At 37.9% G+C, this 24,121-nt stretch overlaps 1 protein-coding gene across 1 annotated transcript; it reads right to left on the reverse strand.

Moving 5' to 3' along the window:
- Window positions 1-6,903: 6,903 nt before the first annotated feature.
- On the reverse strand, window positions 6,904-22,631 carry SLC16A4 (solute carrier family 16 member 4; the record flags this gene model as incomplete). The annotated part of the gene is made up of 8 exons (XM_083360218.1): window positions 6,904-7,494; window positions 12,545-12,638; window positions 14,179-14,390; window positions 15,966-16,526; window positions 17,316-17,477; window positions 18,838-18,981; window positions 19,452-19,584; window positions 22,503-22,631. The coding sequence occupies 8 exons, from the start codon at window positions 22,629-22,631 to the stop codon at window positions 7,370-7,372; spliced, it is 1,560 nt and encodes a 519-aa protein (XP_083216344.1). The 3' UTR covers window positions 6,904-7,369.
- Between the last annotated feature and the right edge of the window lie 1,490 nt (window positions 22,632-24,121).

Genomic DNA, 24,121 nt, shown 5'->3' on the forward strand with positions numbered 1-24,121 from the left:
TGATCTTAAGCATAGTAAAGGAATTGTGTATGGACATGATCCTGTTCATTGATAACTTATTGGTGCGCGATACTGCACAGAATTGTAATCACTATGCTAGATCTAACCATCACTCAGTCGTGCTTATTTTTTCGCAGAACTTTTCTTCTTTATGTTAATGATTTTAGCCTTAAATCTTTTGTATATTAGAATGAGTTTGAATCTAACCAACGAATGACATGTTGGAACACAGTCAATCTAAAAATGGAATCGGAATGATAATGCTGGCTGGAGTAAACTTATGTTTACAGATTTTACTTTGTATTATAAATCCGCATCCTATTTATTACTTAAGCAACATATCTACATCAAGCTACTCTGCTTAGAGACAGGCCTCACAATTGGCTGACAATCAGAATGATGCTGCATAACATACGCTATGTGTTTAAATTTTGCAGAAACCAGTGACGACTTAAGTAAATTATGGTGGACAGGAGTGAAAATGTTTGCATTAAACATTTAACCTTTCCAGTGAATGTGATAGTGCAGGTGCAGCAGATTTGAAAAAAAGGAAATAGCCAGGAAGAAGATACCACTTCAGTGCCTGTTGAATTTCATTCATTTGATTGAAAGAACCATTCTAGAGCCAAAACTGCAGAAAATAATGTTCAAAATTACCTTATTCTGTGGATGACATCTTAGGCCAGACATGTCAAACACAAGGCCTGGGGTCCGGATCCGGCCCGCGAAGTGGTTTCATGTGGCCCGCGAAGCCATCCTGGAAACAGTGAGGGAACGGCCCCCACTGCCTTGGCCCTGGCCCAGAGACCCTCCTTCTGCCAGAGAGACCCTCAGATCTCTCCCACTACTGCCCAGGCCCCCATAGGCACCCTTGATGCGAACAATGTAGAGCTGGCCATGCCCACCCAGTAGGCCTTACGCACTCTGGCCACACCCACCCAGTAGGCCACACCCACCCAGGCCATACCCACCCGGCCCCTTGAGGGCAACCGCAATGCTGATGCGGCCCTCGATGAAATTGAGTTTGACACCCCTGTCTTAGGCAATTAGTAACAGTAAATATAAGGGAAAAAAGATGACCTGTATATTATTTCCTCCCATTCTGATGAAAACTGGGAATTGGTGATTCTAAAGATTATATACAATTCTTACAATATCATAAATCATATAAACACGGTTTGACAAGTCGAAGCAATGCTTTTTGCATATCTGCATGGAAAAGTGGCAATATTCATAAATAAGCACAAATCTCATAGTGATCAATTAGATCAGGGGTGTCAAACTGCTGGCCTGCAGGCTGGATGCATCATGCCGAAACCGCACCCATCCCAGCTCCGGCAATGGAAAAGTCATGATATGTTGTGACACGTTACGTGACATTGCGAGTTTGACACCCCTGAATTAGACTATAAGAGCAGAATTTCAGCTGACATAAATTTCTTGATGACCAGTGTTCACATTGGCATGCTTAGAATCAAGATTGTTTCCTTCTTTTGTTAAAGAGGAACATGTTTATACTGAAAAAGGTGAGGAACCAACTATATTTCTTGCTATTTTTGTGAAACAATCTATGGATGATGGATCAGGTATTTTCTGGGTAGGTTTAGTCAATTTATTTTGTTAATATTGGGATCCATTTCAGTACTTTTGTTTTTACCTCTGTACTGCTCAGGAGAAGATTCTCATTCAAAGTGGGCCTTTACCAGCAAATAAACAACTTTTAAGCTTAATAAATGATAAGTCTGAAATGAGTGGAATGATGTAAGCAAATATTTTGCATCATTATAAATCAGTCTTAGGGAAATGAAATTGGTAGGCACTCTTAATCAATACTATCAGTCATTATAGAGCTGCACATTGGGAGGTTGAACAAGCCAGGTAGTGCCCAAGAGCCATGTAAGATAATGGACTACTGTAAGTCTGAAATGGAAAAGAAACTTGAATGTATGAGAAACCACCATAAGTGACTGAAGGGCTGTGTTTTTTTAACTGATATTGCCGTCAGATAAAAACAATACATTCTACTGTTGTAGCAATGATATTGCTACCTGCTAGAGTGCAAATATCTTTTTGTATTGGTCAGTGAGTTTCTTCACATTGCTAGGAAGTTGGCAATTGCAAGAACCAAGCAAAGCACATATGACACAAGAAAACAACTGTACATCAGATTCCAACTGGAAACATTTAAGTATACAAATAGAAAAGTGTCATCAACCTGGCACTTTTTTCTAAAAATTTCACAGCAAATGTAAGTATGAAAAGGATATAACATCATACAAGATTTAATAAATCTGTTATGCAAGGTTTAACTAAATGCTGGTTCAGTGTGAAAAAGCTCTATTCGCTAAGCAGAAAGCCTATTTCACATGCTTCGTACTTATTTCGAAGTATGCATTCATGCAGTATATAATGCTTTTTCTAGTTCAGGCAAATGATCTCTAATTAAAGATAATAGTGGACAGAACCTTAGATCAGACTGTTTTGTAGCCATTGACCTATGTTGAATTTCAGTTATATGGTCAGCGGTTGTGTTAGCTTGGGAATTCCAGCCCAATGCATTTGTAAAACAGTTAACTACAATTGGTAATAGTCAAATTGCATAAGGCAGGCATAAATATTTCCTATCATCTATGAGCTGATTCTTTTTATACTGAAACTGATAAGATATAAATTACAATGGCTATAAAAATCTATATAGGTAGTCCTCAACTTAAAACTGTTTAGTTAATCTTCAAAGTTACAGTGGCACTGAACTTATGACTGTTTTGCATACATTGTTGCAGCATCCCCACAGTCATGTGAACAAAAATCAGACACTTGGCACCTGATTTATATTTATGACGGTTGTAGGGTCCCGGGGTCATCTGATCACCTTTTGTGACCTGACAAAGTCAATGGGGAATCAAGATCAACTTAATCATGTTACTAACTTGGTGCAGTGATTCACTTTAACTGTGGCAAGAAAGATCATAAAATGGGGCAAAACTCAACTGTCTTGCTTAGCAACAGAAATTTTGGGCTCAATCGTTGTAAGTTGAGCACTAACTGTACACCCCCTGTTAAAGTGCCAGTTTTTTGAAATGTAAAAAAAAAAATCAGACCAAGATAAATCACTTCAGATTTTTTCCACCTTTAATACACAATTCAATTGAAAAACAAATCTTTTAGAAGAAAAAATAAAAACAAGGCACCTACAATAGCGTGGTTGCATAAGTGTACCTTAAACTAATATTTTGTTGAAGCACCTTTTGATTTTATGACAGCATTCAGCCTTTTGGGGTAGGAGCCTATCTGCCTTGGGAATCTTTGCCCACTCTTCCTTGCAAAAGTGCTCTGATCAGTCAGATTGCAAGGACGTCTCCTGTGCACAGCCCTCTTCCAGGTCAGCTTACAGATTTTCAATTGGATTCAGGTCCGGACTCTGCCTGGGCCATTCCAAAACTTTGATCTTCTTCTGAGGAAGACATTCTTTTGTTGATTTGGAGATATGCTTTGGGTCATTGTTGTGCTGAAAGGTGAAAGTCCTCTTGATCTTCAGCATTTTTAGCAGAGGCTTGAAGATTTTTGTGCAAAAACTGACGGATATTTGGAACTGTTCATAATTCTTTCCACCTCAACTAAAGCCCCTATTCCAGCTGAAGAAAAGCAGCCCCAAAGCATAATGCTGCCACCACTATGCGTCACTGTGGGTACGATGTACACTGGGGTATGGTGTACAAAAAGACCGCTGATGCACAGTGTTGTTTTTGCACCAAACATACTTTTTTGAATTCCAAAAAGTTCAACTTTGGTCTCATCAGAGCATAGCATATTTTCCCACATGCTTTTGTCTGAGGTTTTTGTAAATATAGCCGGGCTTGGATGTTTTTCTTTGTAAAGAAAAGGCTTCCGTCTTGCTACCTTACTCCACAGCCCAGATATATGAAGAATATGGAAGATTGTTGTCACATCTAGTACACAAGCAGTACTTTCCAGAAATTCCTGCAGCTCCTTTAATGTTAAGTTAGCAGGAGCTGGGGCGAGGACAGGAACTCATCCTGTCGTGTGGAGCTCGGTTGTTGAAATAGGTACCACTTCGGTGGGAAGTGATGCCATGCTGGCCACATGACCTTGGAAATGTCTTTCACACAACTCTGGCTCAATGGCCTTGAAATGGAGATGAGTACTACCCCTTATAGACAGCAATGGCTAGTGGAGTAAAATCCACAGGGACTTCTTTTAAAACCTTTTTTTGTTGCTGTAGGACTCTTGGCAACCTCTTGGACCAGTTTTCTTGTTGGTTTTTCATCAAGTTTGGAGGGACATCCAGTTCTTGGTAATATCACTGCTGTGTCATATTTTCTCCACTTGTGGATGACTGTCTTCACTATAGTTCCGTAGTATATACAACACCTGGAAAATTTTTTGTACCTTTCTCCTGATTGATACCTTCCAATGAGATCCCTTTGATGCTTTGTAAGCTCTGTGCAGACCATGGCTTTTGTTGTAAGAGGCAACTGAGTAAATGTCAAAAAGAATCTGACTAGAACAGCTGAACTTTATATAGGCTGATCAGAATCACTTTAATTGATGGCAAGTATGTACGGCCAACCTGTAAATGACTAACATCACTTGGGAATGTTATTGGTTAATTTGGAACACAGCCATAGCCCTACTTCTGAAAGGATGTGTGCACGCTTATGCAACCATTTTATTGTAAGTATTTTATTTCCTCCTCTAAAATATTTTCAGTTGTTTTTCAGTTGTATAGCTTATAGGTTGTATTAAAAGTGGAAAAAAATCTGAAGTGATTTATCCTGGTCTGATTTTTTTACATCTCAAAAACCTAGCATTTCCACCATATCTACTGTATATATCTCTATAACAGCCTTAGTCTCCAAATTTGTGTCTCACCTCACACACATACTAGCAAGTGAGGTAAGTACACATATATGTAACAAACCACAATGATTTTCAGGTCTGAGCAAATGCAATCCTATTATGCAAACTTTGTAATATGTTAGACACGTTCATATAATAATTCAAACATTTTCTTTGTACTTTTGGGTGAATATTGTTGGACATAAAGTTAAGGCAACTGAGTTTTCTAATTCTGGTGGCTACTGATATGCCTAGCTTTCTCCAGTTTCACACTTTAAAGAGATACTGAATTACTGCACCCATAGATCTCCCTACATGGTACCTTGGAGCTGTTGGATTGTAAGTCCTACCTATGTTAGTTGAAAATTAAAAGGAACTTATAAGATGACATTTCGGGAGGACGTTGTTTGGGAAAGGTTGGAGTAAGATATCAAAGGAGTGAAAATGATTTCTATTCTTAAACCTTTCTCTTATGTGCAGTAAAAACCTCAATGTACAAGTAATCCTCGACTTAACAACAATTCGTTTAGTGACCATTCAAAGTTACAACAACACTGAAAAAGTGACTTATGACCGTTTCTCAGACTTATGACATTTGCAGCATTGCCATAGTCACGTGATCAAAATTCAGAGGCTTGGCAACTGACATGTATTTGTGGTGTCCCAGGGTTATGTGATCACGGTCTTGGTTATGATCTTTAAGTCCCTACATGGCATGGGTCCGGGGTACCTCGGGGACCACCTGCTGCCGGCTTCAACTCCCCTCCGCCCTGTGCGTTCCCACAGAGAGGGCCTCCTCAGGGTGCCTCCGGTCAGGGAATGCCGACTGGCGGCCCCCAGGGGGAGAGCCTTCTCTGTGGGTGCCCCGGCTTTGTGGAACCAACTGCCGGTGGAGCTCCGGACGGCATTGGACCTCCGAACTTTCCGTCGTGGTCTGAAGACCCATTTGTTTGAATTGGCTGGTCTGGCCTGATGGGGGAGCTGGGTTTTAAATTGTTATTTCAGATTGTATTATTGTTTTTTAATTGGGCATTGATTTAATCTCTGTTTTAACTTTTGTATAGTATTGTATTTTTATTTATATGCCCTGTGAACCGCCCTGAGTCCCCAGGGAGAAGGGCGGTATATAAATTAAATAAAACGTAAACGTAAACGTAAACCTCTTGTGACTGTCTAACAAGCAGAGTCAATGGGGAAGCCATATTCACCTAACAACCATGTTACTAACTTAACAGTTGCATTAATTCACTTAACAACTGTGGCAAGAAAGGCTGTAAAATGGGGCAAAACTCATTTAACATCTGTCTTATCAACAGAAATTTTGGGCTCAGTTGTGGTTGTACGTTGAGGACTACTTGTATTAAATATGATACCTGATGAAATTACAAAACTTGCTTCCTCATTTGCTCTGATATTGTGGGGAGGAAGTTTCTTCTTCAGCAAAAATGTGATCTCGTCCAAATTTTCAGAATATAGTTTTATTTGCCCTCTAAAAGGAGGGATAATATTTTCTTTTTAGTTTGTGCGCTTAATTTTAAATGACGAGTGATGACCTGCTAATATGAATAAACTGATAGTTAGTATTTTATCCTGCTATTTCTCCAGGAACTCCAGGCAACTTACATGAAGATAGCTCTTCAATTTATCCACACCACATTCCTGTGAGGTAGGTTGGGCTGAGAAATAGTGACACTATATGATTTTATACACATAGCTGATTTTGTACTTAAACCTGCATCTCCCTTGTTCCTCTATTTTTGGATATTGATCAAGCAGCTGTCAAGATACAAGAAGTAATGTCTAAGTTAACTTTCCATTTGCTTTGGATGATAACTCCAATAATTTTCAGATTCAAACATATTTTGCTAAATGAAACAACAATTCAAAAAGGCCATTTTGACTATGGCACTCAGACTCTGGTGTTTGCAGGAATCAAAGCATCCATAACGAATGGCTGAGCAGCTTCTACTTGACCACATGCAATGGCACAGAAATATATAGTCACAGCATAGCTTATAAAAGGTAAAGGTTCCCCCGCACATGCGTGCTAGTCGTTTCCAACTCTAGGGGCCGGTGCTCATCTCCGTTTCATAGCCGAAGAGCCAGCGCTTGTCCGAGGACGTCTCTGTGGTCATGTGGCCGGCATGACTAGAGGCCAAAGGTGCACGGAACGCTGTTACCTTCCCACCGTAGTGGTCCCTATTTTTCTACTTGCATTTTTACATGCTTTCGAACTGCTAGGTTGGCAGAAGCTGGGACGAGTAACAGGCGCTCACTCTGTTACGCGGCACTTGGTATTCGACCCGCCAAACTGCCGACCTTCTGATCGAGAAGTTCAGCATCCTAACCCACTGAGCCACCGCGTCCCAGCATAGCTTATAGGCATGCATAATATTAATATTTTTGAAAGACCTTGTATCCACTGTCCCATAATTGGTTTATTATTGAAAATTTATAACTTCTACAAGATCAGGCTTTGGAGAATTGTAGAATCTGGACTGCAGTGGATTCAACTTTCTTCTCTCCAGTTTTGGGCTAAAGGTTCCAAGAATAATGAAATGGATGAAACAAGGAAACATATACCAGCCAAAATGAAGGAGCCTGAATATGTCTGTGTGTAATCATACAGCCAACCTGTAAGTAAGAGTAATAGCAGAATTTGGTTATTAAATTATTCTCATTTGGTATAGTTGTCTTTTCATATCATTACTAATGCAACACTTAAAAACCCTGTGTTTGCATCATTTAACCTAAGTGGCAATAAAGATTGTTTTATATATTAATTCACCTTAATTGGTATAAATTGCAGGAGCTGATGTCTTATTCCAAGGTAAATATATTTCATTCCTTTAATTTCCTCATGGCATGTTTATTAAATAATAATGTGTTTCAGTTTTTCTTTCACTAGTCTGTTAATTTTTCTGTTTACTCAGTCTCTGTATTTTAGGATCTGCTAAAATACTTGCTCTGGCAAACTGTTAAAATTTACCACCAGAGGGCTTCTTCCCACATTGAAATAGTATGGCTCATATTTAAAGCACTCTGGAATAGTGTTTTAAAACTGCATCTATTGATTCACACTTAACGTGGTGCTTCTATGTGCTGCATGTATGAATTGGATTACTAGGGGATCATAATGTCCTTGCCAGTCTAGTTCTCTTCATTAAAATAACAGCCATGTGGATGCTTCCTGTATGCAGAAAATAGTCCCCCCCCTCCACAATTACTCCAAATCTCATACTCAGAAGTGTCTGAACAAATTCTTTTTATCCCTCAAGGCTTAATACCTACCTGCTTTTGATAATAACATAGAATCAAACCTGAATTTGGCTATAAATGCTTGTTAGCTTGTACCTTAAACCAGAGGTCCCCAACCTTTTGGCCACCAGGGACCAGTTCCATGGAGAGGATTTTCCATGGACCGGAAGGGATGTAGGTTTGCATGCTGCTTTCATCCCGGAGATGGGGCTTCACTGGTTTGCGCAGACTGGTCTCTGGCGTGCCGCGGACCAGTATCGGTCCACGGATCGAGGGTTGAGGACCCCTGCCTTAAACTATACTTTTTGCTTTTTTTCTAAATCTACAGCAGATAACTTGCACTGAATGAGCTCAAATGTTAGAGATATGAAAGAATATTACCAAAAATGCATATGAAATTCTGAATCTATTCTTTTTTTCCCCTTTCTTTTTTGAAGTCTCAAGCGCCTTAACATGGTGTATATGGATATGGTCATATTTCTGATTATTTCATTTCTGTTCGTTTCAGGGCTATGAAATACCTTCTGAAATGTGCCAGATGATTATACCAAATGATGTTACATACAGAATTATTTAAAAACAGTACTTGCCATTTTGTTTTCAGTTTTTTTCCTAATAAAGCCAGTGTTCATGTTTTACTTCCAGTACGTATTATAATGAAATGTTTACCCCAAGTGAAAATCTTTACAGTTCTCTGATAATTAAGCCTCCCCTACTTTAAGAATATAGGAATTGTCGAGCTCAAAGTATATAACCATGTACTTTAATTGCTCGTGTATTTTTTTTTGAAGTTCTTCTGCTTTAGGTTTCACCATCTTGAATCTTTGTATCCAATGGATACAATTGCAATATAAAACACAAAAAATATTTACAATGATTGTCTTCTGGAATTGAATCCTGTCTCATTAGTACTTCTCAGTATCCACTTTGACAACTGGACCATACCCCAGAAAACATGATTGTTGTCGTTTTACCGTCTTTGTTGCTGGTTGCTAGGGAAGTGCTAATAAACAGCTAGATTTAAATGTTAAAACTCATAAAAATTTACTAGAAATTCTTCAAGAACACTAAATTATGTTGTCATGTAGTTAATTTTAATTTGTTAATTTTAAAACCTCTTACATTTTTTCTATTTGGCACAGCTCTTCAGAAGCAGTCCCAGCCCTGTTCCCTAGAATATGCATCAGGTGTGGGTCCTGCATTAAGATCTTTCACAGTGAAGACTGATGCAAAGATTCCAGGTAGAACCTGTGTAATTTCCCTACCCTCTTTCTGCATTTCTATTACAAAGGTATTAAGTTTCTCTGGTTAATTTCCTATTCCCTTTTCCTCATCAGCTGACACTGGTTTTATCAAAATCTGCCTCCTTTCTTATTTTCGTCATGGGTGCTAAAGAAAATCTTAACCATTGTTGCTTTCCTTAGATTGTTAAACTGTGTTATTAGCTTTGAGCTTCTATTATAATAGCTTTAAATAATCCTTTTAATTAATTCCCTTACCACATAGGTCATGTCATCCCAAATAAAATGTAAGATCCTAATTCAGCTTCAGAAATATGAACAAGGATTATATTTCATCCACATTTTGACTAAACTGGATAAATGTGCAGTTGCAAGAAAAAGTATGTGAACCCTTTGGGATTACGTGGAGTTTTGTGTGAATTGGCCATAAAATGCGCTCTAAACGTCATGTAAGTCACAGCAATAGAAAAACACAGTCTGCTTAAAATAATACTACACAAACATTAGCTGTTGTCATGTTTTAATTGAACATAACATGTAAACATTCACAGTGCAGGGTGGAAAAAGTATGTGAACCCCTAGCCTAATGACTTCTCCAAGAGCTAATTGGAGCCAGGAGTGAGCCAACCTTGACTCCAATCAGTGTGATGATATTGGATGTGTTGCTGACAGCTGTCCTGCCCTTTAAAAACACACACCTGTTTTGGGTTTACTCATCTCAAGAAGCACTGTCTGATGTGAACCATGCCTCGCAGAAAAGAGCTCTCAGAAGACCTACAATCAAGAATTGTTGACTTGCATGAAGCTGGAAAGGGTTACAAAAGTATCTCCAAAAGCCTTGATGTTCATGTGTCCACGGTAAGACAGACTGTCAACAAATGGAGTAAGTTTAGCACTGTTGCTATTCTCCCTAGGCGTGGTCGTCCTGTAAAAATGACTGCAAGAGCACAGCGCATAATGCTTAATGAGGTAAAGAAGAATCCTAGAGTGTCAGCTAAAGACCTACAGAAATCTCTGGCACATGCTAACATTTTTGTTGACACATCTACAATAAGAAAAACATTAAACAAGAATGGGGTACATGGGAGGACACCACAGAGGAAGCCATTGCTGTCCAAAAAAAATATTGCAGCACGTTTGAAGTTTGCAAAAGAGCACCTGGATGTTCCACAGCACTACTGGCAAAATGTACTGTGGACAGATGAAACCAAAATTGAGTTGTTTGGGAAAAACACACAATGCTATGTGTGGAGAAAAAAAGGCACAGCACACCAACATCAAAACCTCATCCCCACTGTAAAACATGGCGGAGGGAGCATCATGGTTTGGGGCTGCTTTGCTGCCTCAGGGCCTGGACGGATTGTTGTCATTGATGGGAAAATGAATTCCAGAGTTTATCAGGACATTTTGCAGAAAAACTTACAACCATCTGTCCGCCAACTAAAGCTCCGCAGAGGATGGGTGATGCAACAGGACAATGACCCAAAGCATACAAGTAATTCAACAAAACAATGGCTTCAACAGAACAGAATACGTCTTCTGGAGTGGCCCAGTCAGAGTCCTGACTTCAACCCCATTGAAATGCTGTGGCATGACCTTAAGAGAGCGATTCACACCAGACATCCCAAGAATATTGCTACACTGAAACAGTTTTGTGAAGAGGAGTGGTCCAAAATTACTCCAGATCGTTGTGCAGGTCTGATCTGCAACTACAGGAAACGTTTGGTTGAGGTTATTGCTGCCAAAGGAGGGTCAACCAATTATTAAGTCCAAAGGTTCACATACTTTTTCCACCCTGCACTGTGAATGTTTCCATCTTATGTTCAATTAAAACATGACAACAGCTAATGTTTGTGTAGTATTATTTTAAGCAGACTGTGTTTTTCTATTGCTGTGACTTACATGATGTTTAGAGCTCATTTTATGGCCAATTCATGCAAAACTCCACGTAATCCCAAAGGGTTCACATACTTTTTCTTGCAACTTAACTATTTAGCCTGGGCTAGGATGACAGTAGACCGTGATGTTCACATACATCTCTCCCCCCCCCCTCTCTCTCTCTCTCTCACACACACACACACACACAAACAACTTGGTCTAGTTATAGCATTGGTGCTGTAGCATATTTATTGTTACTATTTATTCCACTTATCAATATCTTTCCTAAAGGATATCTAGTCTGAATAATAGCTACCTCCATTGCTGCCTTTATAAAAAGAAATGCATTGTCTGAAGTACAACTTGATGTTTTCTTTTATAATTAAGAACTGACAAATATTTTATATTCAAGTTATTATTTTTAGGGCTGTGCAAACAGGGTTCGTAAGGGGTACTTTACAATATTTGGAGGCACCCCTCTTCCTATTGTAAAGCAGCTGCAGAACCTCCTTTGGAGGCTTTGCATAGCCTTAATATTTCTTGTAAAAAATCACAGAATTTCACAGCCTTTTGCATCTGAATAATCTTTATGGCTTAAATATCATAAATACTGAGAAGTATTATGCTTAACCTACAAACATAGAAGTTAAAATCTATCTATATAGTTTACCTGGATTTTCAATTCTTTTCTCATAATTTCAGCCACTGTTTGGCTGATAGATATTTAAGATACATATTTTGGCTGTTGTGTACACTATAAACCTTTTGTTTTTTTGAGGACCCAAGCTACTCATTTGGACCTACAGGTAATCTTGTAATAGTAGAAAGGAATAATGCTCTGATATCTATTACCAAAAGTTTAAAAGGAAATTACAATGTAAAAGGAAAGATAACTTTAGTACAAGAAGGGATTGAGCAGTGAAGAAATAAGGAAGGTAATGATTTCCTATCTGTAGTAATTGTGGGTGATACATTCTGCTATTATGCTTTACACAGCACTGTCAGCATACCTGACATTTTATGAACAGAAAGAAATCTCTGTTCTTACTAGAAATCGACTTAAGGGAGATGAAATGAGGGAAAGAGTAGAAGAATATTTAAATATGAAATGCAACACTAAGTACTACATTGCCAAATAGTTACACAGATAATTTTGCTTTCCCTTTGTTTACACTTTTGATAGGATTTTTCCTAAATGTAAATGCATATATAGGTCACATTATAGTTTGTGCTTTGAAAGAAAATGCAGTGCACTATACGGTTAGAAGAATTATTTTTTTCAAGGAAAAAAAAGACAATTGTGTTACCTGCTATTGGAGGTCCAACAATAACTCCGAACCCAGCAATGAATGAGGCAAGTCCCAAGGCACTGTGAAATCTGGCTGCACCTACAAGATCTACCTGTTAAAGGAACCAGTATTTACAGCGATAAAAAAATGATCACATATTGTTGTTAAGTGTTTCTATTTGTGATAGCTAAGCTCTTAGTAACAAATTTGTGACACAACTGGTGGGACAGGCATGTGACATGACATATTTGGCAAAAATCCACTCTTACGGATTTTGTTTCCTAGACTTCCAATATTGATTAGAGGTAAAACCAAGCTGAAGCATGTTATACTGTAAATATATATTTATTGTATTTGATGACATTTTTTGTATATTTGGATATTTGCAGGACCGCCTGCTGCCGGGAACGACTTCCCATCGCCCAGTGCGCTCACACAGAGAGGGCCTCCTCAGGGTGCCGTCGGCTAGACAATGTCGGCTGGCGACCCCCAGGCGGAGGGCCCTCTCTGTGGGAGCGCCAGCGCTATGGATCCAACTTCCCCTTGAGCTTCAGACGGCCCCGGATCTCCAGTCCTTTTGCCGCAGCCTTAAAACATTCCTTTTCCATCAGGCTGACCTGGACTGACGATAGGGATTTTTAAAATGTTTTTAAATTTTAATTTATTAATTTTAATTATTTTATTGGGGCTGTTAGTTTAATTCTTTTTAACTTTTGCATTGCTGTATTTTTATTGTTGTTAGCCACCCTGAGTCCTTCGGGAGATAGGGTGGCATATAAGTCCCAAAAATAAATAAATAAATAAATAAATAAATAATATTTATCTAGATTTGTGAATGCTCAGCTCCATTCAGTTGCCCTGACTCCATCCCAATGCAAGGGATTACAGGGTCATTAAAAAAATCTGGATTTGTGTTAAACTTCAGTTAAGCTTGCAAAAGTGTAGGCCAGGGATGACAAACTCGCAACGTCACGTGACGTGTCACGACATAACGTGACTTTTTCCCCATTGCCGGCAATGGGGTGGGCGCGGTTTCGGCATGACGCATCCAGCCCATGGGCTGGCAGTTTGACACCCCTGGTATAGGCATAGATGACTCAGGAATTCTGGGAGTTGAAGTCCATGAGTCATAAAAGAGCAGAGGTTGCCTACCCCTGCCTTAACCCTTCCATCAAACTGGCTCTTAAAGTAACAGTAACCTAATAAAAATATTGGTCTTAAGACAGTGCAGATCAGTGTTTATGGAGATCCTCAGTCATCCAGGTCATGGTTGTCCCAAAGGTGCTTTTCCCAAAGGCAACTTTCTTTGGATGTTTTTCCCTGAAACTGTTTCACTTCTCATCCAAGAAGCTTCTTGAGTTCAGACTTAAAACTGAAGAAGCTTCTAACATGAGAAGCAAAATGTTTTCAAGGAAAAAAACCCAAGGAAGTGCAGATCATTGCTTAACTAATAAAATAAATTAGGAACAGTAAAATGTATTTTCAGTGTTTCTTTGCAGTTCTTTTTCTAACTTCATCTTTCTGACTGTACCTGAAACATGCACTTCTCCAGTTCTCTAGCATTGTCTGAATTGAAGCAGATTTCAACTTTTGGAAATGTAAAGTGCTACTGTTCTAATATTTTCATTGTTCAATTACTTTTTCCCACTTACCAGTACAAGAAACAGCAGTGCAAGATATCCACCACTGAAAATGGCAAAAATTACAGAGTAACTCATAAGTAATGGGAAGGTTGTAGCCAGTGGACACAGCAGATTAGTGACCCCACAAAGAATGAGGTATGTTTTATGGTAATGATATGTCTTGGTCCAGTTTTGATGAGCAATCCAGCCAGAGACCAGTAAACTGACTGTCTCTACTATCCCTAAAAGAAAACAGAACAGAAACACATAATGATTTCTGAAACAGAAGTTCTTTGGGTGCTAAATAAGGATCAAAAGGAAGGAATTGGCATTTTGTAAATTTCTAAAACCTAAGTCACCAATGTAGCACCTGTGGACATAAATAGACTTAGCAATAATATCTATGTCCTAGTATCAGATTTTTTGTGCCATCTAATTTTATTTTGTATTATTTTCATTAAAACAATAAACAGAAAAAAATCATGCTGCAAAACACCACAAGGAGCCATATGGTAAATATTTATGAAGTGGTTTATAAACTGTCATTTCATGTCTGAGGGTAACCAGATCGTTCTATTTCACATGAAGCAAAAATAACCTGCAAAATTGGAAAAATAAAAATAATCACTCTGGCAATTTAGAATGTCCTTTTCTGTACTACTTTTAGACTTGCTGTTAGATGCTCACACTGCTTGGCTGTGGTCTCGTTTGTCAGATTTCTTATCTGAGTGGTAAGTCTTCCATCCGTTCATATTTTCAGTTCTATCATCAAGATCCAATATCAAATTTCTGGTGACCTTCATTCTCTCTCATGTCTCAAAAATTGCCCAGTACATTGTATGGAAAATTCTTGGATGCTATAGTGAAGAGCTTTTCACTATTAGAAGACTGTTTTTTTCCTTTTTTAAAAAAAACTCCACATTAGATTGGTTAAAGCCCAGTAAGTACATTGAATTATATGAACACTACATTTTTGCTTTATTTTTGTTAGGCATATACAGCTGAAGTTTTGTTTCTATCTGATACATTCATATCTGAGAATTCTGAACATTTTCTTTTATGTTTAAAGCGCATGCTTATTCACAAGCTCTGGCCGGTAATTTTGTGGCAAAATGTTTTGTTAAATGAAATTGGAGTTTAGAATCTGGAGTAATAACTTTTACTTTCTTCATCTGCCAAATTGCCCATTGGTAAGTTCCCATGCTACATAAGCTGCTTGGTTTTGCCTCAAGAGTATCCATCAGCAGGTGTAAGATAGATTTTCCTCTGACATCTCAGTTTCTTTAACCCCTGTTCTTCATCAGTGTTTACAAGCAAAATTGGAAGGGTGGTTTAAATTAAAAATGAATAACTAATAAAGTTGCTTTAACTTGGTTTATCTCTTAAGAATAATATGTAATAAAGATGGAAGCAGTTTTGTACTGAGGTGATTTTTTTAATGCTAATAAAATTTATGAACACATTTTGTTGTTAAAATGGTTTTCTAAAACTATACATAATTATAGAAACATGTCTTTGAGAAAAAGGTCTTAATAGTTACAGCATAATCATATTTCATAAAGCTATATATTAAATATTTTCCCCAATGTTACATTGTAATTTCTCCTTCATTGCAGCATTCATCTGATAGTGGAGTTAAAGTTTTGAATTTGAATCAACACACATGCCTTGATTTCTTTTGTGTTGACTCTTAAGCCATAAACAATTATACATTTTGATGTGCTCTATATGTAATTAGTGATTACATAATTATTATCGGTGATAGCTAATGGTGACGTTTTACAAAAAACATTTTAAAAGTTTGAGATTTTTCTTACCAGCTACTAATATGATGTAAGCAGTATCCATTGGGTCAATACCCAATGTTTTGGCTCTGGCTGCAAGATGGAAAGTTGGGATAAAATAAGCAAGTTGACTAAAGAGAAAAGACCATGTGAAAATAAGGAAGAAGGGATTTTTCAAGTGATAAACAATAAGACGGCATTGCTTCTGTATAAAATGCTGTACTCTGGATTTTCCTTTCTCATTTGATCGGATGCAACTTTGATCACCAGTTTGGTGATCATTCTTGTAGGCGTCCACACAACTATTTTCATGTGACATTTCAGAAAGCTTGTAATTAATTGGGGCTAAGTTATCAGGCTGTTGTAGGTTGTCTAATTTAGCACATTCTTGATTGGGAGGATCCAGTATGTTCAATTCTCTGCTGCAGGTTTTATCTAGGCTGCTTTTGAAAGTCTCTGGAAACATACTTAGTGCAACTATTTGACCTTCATTTTTAGGACTGATGCCTCTGGTTTTTTTCTTATAAACTGGCCGTAGTAGCAGGCTAGAAGGGACAAGGTTCAACATAATGCCGCCATATATCAATAAGAAACCTGAATGAATGGGAAAAGATAATATTTTTAAAAATCATTTTCTAAAAATCATTACAGTCACAGAACTAATTATGGATAAATATTCCTTCCACTTTTCAGGGCTATTTATTTTGGTAATTTTCAAGCAGTATCCAACAATTTCCTTATTCCCCATGCTGTATAGAATCTACTTCCAGCATTGCTTGAAATTATGTCAAAGCTTTTATTCTTGTTGAAAGAAAAAGTCAAAAATGAACACCATTAGTATTAGATGCGGTAAATATCCCTTTAAGTGAATAACAACAATAATAATGCATTTGACAATCCTCAGAGATTGTCCATCAATCTGAGATGTCCCTCCCTAATCACTGATGAATTAGGCCAGTATTAACTTTTATATTTATATTAAGTAAAATTTAAAAGAAATTTTTAAAAAATGTTTCCTAGCTATTTAAAATGAACCTTTGTTTTAATCTCCAAAATGTTATTTTGACAGTATTTATTTCTCATGTGTCTGAGGTGACACACGAATAGCAATAATTCAGTTTCTGTAACTCTTTCTAAAATTGTCCTGTCAAAAAATCAGAGCAATTAAAATAGAAAATCTAAAGCACAATGTATCTTTCCTTTTGTTTGAAAACTAAGGTAGGCTTAAAGTAGATTTCTCATTTCATTTATATCACTGAGAAGAAACTGAATGATTGAAAGAGAATGAGAATTCAGTTACTATTTGACTGAAATGTTAAGTTTAGCATCAACTTACTTTCACATATTAACAGTGTGAAGATGTAAGAAACGAAGATGACTTACCTTGCCAGCTGTACATTTCTATCAGGAATTGAACAAGTGGTGTTAGCACAACACTCAGCCCCATTCCTGAGCGGCCAATTGCATTGGCTAGAGCCAGGTATCTCCTGAAATACTTAATTACCATGACAGCAGCAATCTGATATAACAGGCAAAAACCCAACCCTAAAGAAAGAAAACATCATGAGCAGGGGCAGAATCTTCTGTAGGAATGTGTTTTTATTTCATTTAATGAAAGCCTTTCATAAGTACAAATAATAAATCGCCCAAATGCACAAAGCTTCCAGGTGGACAGTTCTTAACTCTGAAGCAATTGTATTTTGGTCTTTACTTTTTTCCCCATAACAAGATGAATAATTACTTCAAACAATGGTGTTGGAAACAAAAGGGGGAAAAAAAGTTTGGATTGGTGACTGATAGTGATGCATTCTAGAATTCCTTACTAATAGTCACAAACAGGTCTCTAGTCTGAGGTTTGGTAAATTTATTTTGAATGCAGTAATCCTTAATTTGAAATGATGTCACTTAACAAAGGAATAGCTCGGTTCCTGAAGTACTGCACATTTAAGGACCATAGCTATGTGATATGTTACTATGTCAAAGACTTAATCTTTAGAACAAAATACAGACATGGAAGCCTTAAAACGCTGGATAACCATTGCCTCATCAGAAGCAGCATCATGCCATCATACTGTATATAATATTGCAATGTGGTTAAATATCTGACCAGCTTCTTAATATGAAGTGATGTAAAGGTAAGAATATATTTCTAACAATAGCAATATAAGAAAAGCTTTTGTGGTATTTTATCTTTGTCCCTGTCTCCAATACAAGCATTCAATTTGATCAGGAACTCTTAAAGTTTTAAGAACAGTGTAAAGAAATATGCTTGAGCACTCTACCCTTGTCTCAGGTAAGCAATTATTCATGCCCCTCAAAAGATGATGCAATAAGGAATGAATTAAACACCGTGGTTTTAAGTATTCTCTAATTGCTTAAGGACAGAATATCAATTTAAGATAGTTAGTTGTAGTAGCATTCCATTTAACAGCTTCAATTTAGCACCCTGGATTTAATGCACAAAATTATTTGGATCCAGTTATCGTCCAAAATTCAGACAGAAACAAGATTAGGGATAATGTGAATAGTTAACATAGCCAGCTGGCATTAGCATCTGGCGTTGCTTCCTTTCTCTGTCTTTCCTGAAGTATAAAGCCAAGTGTGTTTTGGAGCTGTAAATATCTCATTCCTATTTAATGGATTCCTCTTCCCTCTTAACAGTCCACTAAAATGAGGGGTTATTTTTTTTTGTATTGCATTGAGCTTGTTTCCTATTCTGTTCTGCAGTATTGCCAGTCCAAACAGATTATAGTTCTCTTTGTTAGGGAATAGCTTTATGAAAATGCCCAGAAAATCCAACCTTTGACAATGAGCAGGTGATACAAATTAACTTCATGTACAATTTCAATTTCTGGAAAGTTTCTGAGGGGGAGCTTATTAAATATACTTGAAATGGTACGCTTACCTGTTAGGAATCCCATAGAAACCCAAAGAAAAGGAATACTCGTGGCCAGTGTGCTAATAAGAAAACCAGCACCAACCAGGAGAGCCCCTAACAAGGACGTTTTCCGTTCTCCTAGTAGTTCACACACTGTAGTTACTAGAGGTGCTGGAACAGAGCAGACAGAAATTGGCATTAATGATAGCTTGAGAAATAGATACCACTTCTGGGACAGGAAAACACTGAGTGGAAAATATTTAAGCTTTAAAAGGCATTGCCAAGCTTGCTATTTTTGTTTATTAAATTTACACTGGTTTTCATAAAGACCTTGATTTATGAAAACTACATATGAGAACTATAATGTGTGAGTTATGATCAATAAACAAGATTGGGAAATGACTAAAAACAGATGGGAAAATAGTTTTAACTCACAGGTATAGATAGGTGATTTGGGGATAGGTAGGTACCTTTGCAAGCACATTTGGCATTCTGAGTAAGAGTACTACCTTCCCCCAGCTCTGGGGGCAAAAATTCACAAATTGGACAACAGTCATGAACTGGCCTTATACTGATCTGATCTCAGCCCAGTCCAGCCAAATACATTTAAGCATGCATTTAAACACATAGATTGTACTAACCTGCTAGGAATCGAAGTGAGGACATAATGGACCCAATCCAGCTGACATGTTCAGAAGAGCCACCAATATCTTCTTGAAAAGCCACAAAGAAAATGGCAAAGTTTTTCAGTGTTCCAATTACAAATACATTTACCTACAAAAGTTATCAGTATGGTATTAATTGAAATGTAAAATGGACTATTAATTGTCACTCCATTGCAAAACTGCAGTGTTGTGTTTAAATGATCAGAGGATGTAACTAGGCACCACACTGGCTGACTCAGCAGAACCCCAAAATCCAGCTAGTGTCTGATCTGAGAAGAAAAAAAATAAGGGAAGAGGAATGAGTGACCTTTATGAAATCTGTTGGGTTTGCTAAAATAATGGTAATTTTATTTTTTGGATTACCTCGGCTGAAGTATGACCTGTCAGCCTAAATAAAATTAAAGAATTTTGTGATGGTGAACAGAGGAAGAGAAGAAACTGCAAAGTTTTCATGCAAATTTGTGATAAAGATCAAGCTGAGCAGTCCAGGTGTGGCCAAGATGACCAGAAGAGATGAATTCAGATACGATGAGAAGTTAAAGCTGTTTTCAAAAATGGAATGCCCTCAGAACTTAAGCTAAAAAGGAAAAATATATTTATTTATTTATATTTATATTTAAATTTAAATTTTTTTTTCTGGAAGAAGCATTGGATACACCTTATAAACATTAACTATAAGAAGTCCTTGTTTAACAATTGTTTGTAGTTGTGATGGTGATGAAAAAGTTAACTGCAACCAATCCTCACATTTACAACCTTCCCAAGTCTGTAAAACAAAGGAAATGTGAAGTAGATCATAAGCACAATAGCAATTTCACCTAATGACCAAGTGGATTGTCCAAACTGTCACTAAACAAGGACTACCTGAATGAGCAATTCCTGCTTTATGCCAGGCCTCTGTTGGAGAAGCAGTTATATAAATTATGAGTATTTAGCTTGCTATGGAACTGACTCACTGTTAGTGGTGCTGGGGCCATAATAGGGCAGCACATTTTCAATCTCATTTCTGAAAAGAGAAAGGGATGTGACTTAGGCACTGGGTTGATAATGGCAGGGCTTGGCTCTAGCCATCCTATTGTCACCACGGGATAAGTTTGGCCATTAAAAACATCCTTAGAAATGTGATTATGATGAAAGAAAGCACTGTGATGAGGGTTTTTTTTTTTACTTTTCACTTTACAATAAAATCAGTCTCCAACTCAACTAACTCGACAAACCTATACCGCCTGGGCTTTTCTTGGCATTGTCTAACAGTTCTGTGCTTTTAATAAATTCTAAAGAGCAACATTTTCCTTGCTGCAAAAAAACCACATTATAAGTGACAGAGAGCGCAGGCTGTGCAGTGGTCATTTCTATTCCTTTAGAAACTATTCCGAGTTAAATAGAACTATTTAGTTTTGGCATTTGGATAAGCTTGCTAATCAATCCATTTGTGTCAAAAATGCCATTGGGTGGATGGGGAGAGTGATATAATACCCTTCCCTCTTTGCATTCAGTTCTGCTGCATACATTTCTCTGCCCTTCCCCACACTTTTCTCTCACACTTACACAGCTTTCTGCTTTTCTCCTGTTTCTCTGATGTATCACACAAAATATTTGGGCTTTTTGACAAAGCCCATCAGCAGCCCTCAATGCTGTGGATCCTAGTATCCGTTTGAATCCCCCGTGAAAGCTTGGAATTGGCATTCTTTTAGGATAGCTCTACTCCTTTGCCGTTGGACGAATCTGGTTCGTAGTGACAATGGGGGAAAGGATGTGCCACAAGATCACATCCAGGTCTGTTTACATAAAGTGTCCGGGAAAGGTCATTTAGTTCAAAGTGGGAGATGAGGTATTAGGTATGTTGATAATACCAACATTATGTTGATAATACCTAATTGTGTATCTCCTCCTTGGGCCAAATGGGAGATGGCCTGATTCAGTGCAAGCAAGGGTGAGTGGCTGTTCACTCAGAAGCCTAGGGATGTCAGGATTATACCATCTTTGACCCTTGAAATTGTGCTCCTTCAGGGAAAACAGGGTCATAATATTGGGATTCTCCTGGTTTAGAGTTCCTGGTAAAATAGTAGATATCAGCCATGGGATTTGCTCAGTTCTGCTTGAACTGCTAACTGTAGCCCTACCTGCAAGGATCCACTGAGGACAGTTGCTTGCAACCCTTGTCGTCTTGTTTACTCTAATTCATGCTATATGGGACTCTGCTATTTTTTTAATCCCATTTATATCCTGCCCTTCTCCGAAGACTCAGGGCGGCTTACAATCTAAAGCACAATGTGCTTAGCACATTGCTTAGCACATTTCCCTTTTCTGTAGCGAATTGTAACACAACCAAAAGCAAACTTATGTCAGTTAGCCAGATGTTAATTTTTCTAGAGTAGGAAGAGAAAACCACCAATTTTTCAGATGTTACTTTCAGCATGATCTGGAGCGGTATACCTGATTGGTATACCACGTTCATCACAATTGTAACTTCTATATACTGTATACCATGCTTACTATGCCCTTCAAAGTAACACAAACTACAGCAGGAGTTTCATGGATACACGTATCATTCTATGCCATGATTTACTCAATCATAGTTCATTCCAGAAGCCAAAATGTCTGGCTAAATGCTAAAACCAAACAGAAATATAGCTAAGCACGGCACATGATTCCAGCTAATAGTTCTGCAATTGAATTCATAGTACTAACTCCAAAGAAACCAGCCTTAGAAAGATGCTACTCTATGGCTCTTGTACTACAATTTGTATTCTTTGAGGTTTTCCATTTTGTTAAGAAAGCTGCAAATGTTTGATAAGTTCTTACCAAAGTGCCAACAATTCTTAACCGTTCCTGCAGTTCTTTATATAGTTTTAGATTTTGGCCAGAACACGTTGCAGGCCATCAGAGAAAAATCTCTTTTCTTCAGTATTTTTAAATTTCTACACACATGATAAAATCAAATGCCTTTTGTATTTGTCATGACTTTTAAGCAACACCAAACCATGCACTACATAGTACCGGTAACTTTATCTGCTTCTTACTTACTAGAAAAAAGTTGACAACGATCAGCCAGCCCCACCCTCCATCAGGAACTGCTGTGCTATCGGGACCTTCACTGTTTTTATTTTCAACAGATTCTCCATCCTTTTCTGAACTCCAGGCAGTTGCTGCCATTGGTATCGTCAGAAATGTAATAGCCAGCGCAGTCTGTCTCAAAACATGCCAGCACAATTGCTTTAATATGTGCTGCAGGCTTTCAATCTAACCATTAACCGCATGTTTTAAAGGATGACCAAGATGGAACTTTAATTGCCATCTTTTTCCTCCTTTCTGTTAGCGAAGATTGGTGTTACTGTAGCTTGATGGCCCCGCCCAATGCTTTTAAGTAAACAAAGATAGGGCTTTAATGTAGGCTTGCCACGCAATAAAAAGTTGTTCTATAGCCTCTGGATTTTGAAAAATGGGGGTCCTGACAAGCAGACCGGGATCGGATAAAAATAGCTCAAAGCTGTTTCTTTTGTGGTTTGTTAATGTTTGCAAGACCTGTTGCTGCTTCCTCTTTATTCCCTCTCTTCTCTTTTCTCTCAGGCACACCATTCAGTTCACCTTAGTTTGCCGGCTCTCTTGTAACAGTTTTGGTCAGCAAGGGACAGAGAGAGGAGTGTAATCTTTCCCCTAGCAACAATGCAATTAAAGGGAAGGTTTTTATTTTTTTTAAAAAAACAAACATAGTTTGATCCATTTTTCTAACCAGCAATTATGAATTGTTTAACTTCCTAGTAAATACATTTATACATTAAAAAATTAAAAGGAACTGCTTTAAATGTTAACTTGTGTAAATATTCAAAACTGTTACTAATGGATGAGCTTATATTAGGTAGAAGATGAATAGGGCTTCCTAGTACATTTCTTTGTGAAGAGTCCTGTCCCATCAGAAGGCTTCAATTGTGTTACACGTTATTTGTATTCATTTTTGTTGTTAAACACAAATCTACCCCACCAAAGTATAGTCGTTAAAACAATTTTGTAGATCACAACTGAAAACTGTAAATATAGTTGTAACTACAGCAATTTAAATCAGCTTCCTTTTTTCAATAATGTCCTGCACTTTTAATTCAGCTTCAAAGAGAGATATGTTTCAGGCTGACTGCCAATTGGTTAGATCAGGGGTAGGCAACCTTGGCTCTTTTATGACTCGTGGACTTCAACTCCCAGAATTCCTGAGCCAGCCAGGAATTCTGGGAGTTGAAGTCCACGAGTCATAAAAGCCAAGATTGCCTACCCCTGGGTTAGATTGAAAAATCACTTGTTTTTGAGAAAATGGTGAAAATGAAATGACCACTCCAGGCCATGATATTGACAGCCTCAAAGAAGCGCTGATCCTGGCGCTTCCGCTGAGCCCTGACAGGCCTGCAGCTCCAGCCGTCTCTCGCTCGGGCTTGTGCAGTGCTGCTACCAGTTCAGCTCATTCCCCTTCCCCACTACCACTTTTCTAGGATGGTCACGTACCACCTGCCAGGTGCCAATGTACCACAGGTGGTGCCCGTACCACTGGTTGAAAAGCCCTGGATGATATTTGGTGTGAATGCACACTTCAAAATAGTAGTACTATGCTGTAAACAGTAGTTTACTGCTGTGGTAAATTGTATAAATAGTAATTGTAT

The sequence above is a fragment of the Vipera ursinii genome, assembly GCF_947247035.1.
Source record: "Vipera ursinii genome assembly, chromosome: 3".
Classification (NCBI taxonomy): Eukaryota; Metazoa; Chordata; class Lepidosauria; order Squamata; family Viperidae; genus Vipera; species Vipera ursinii.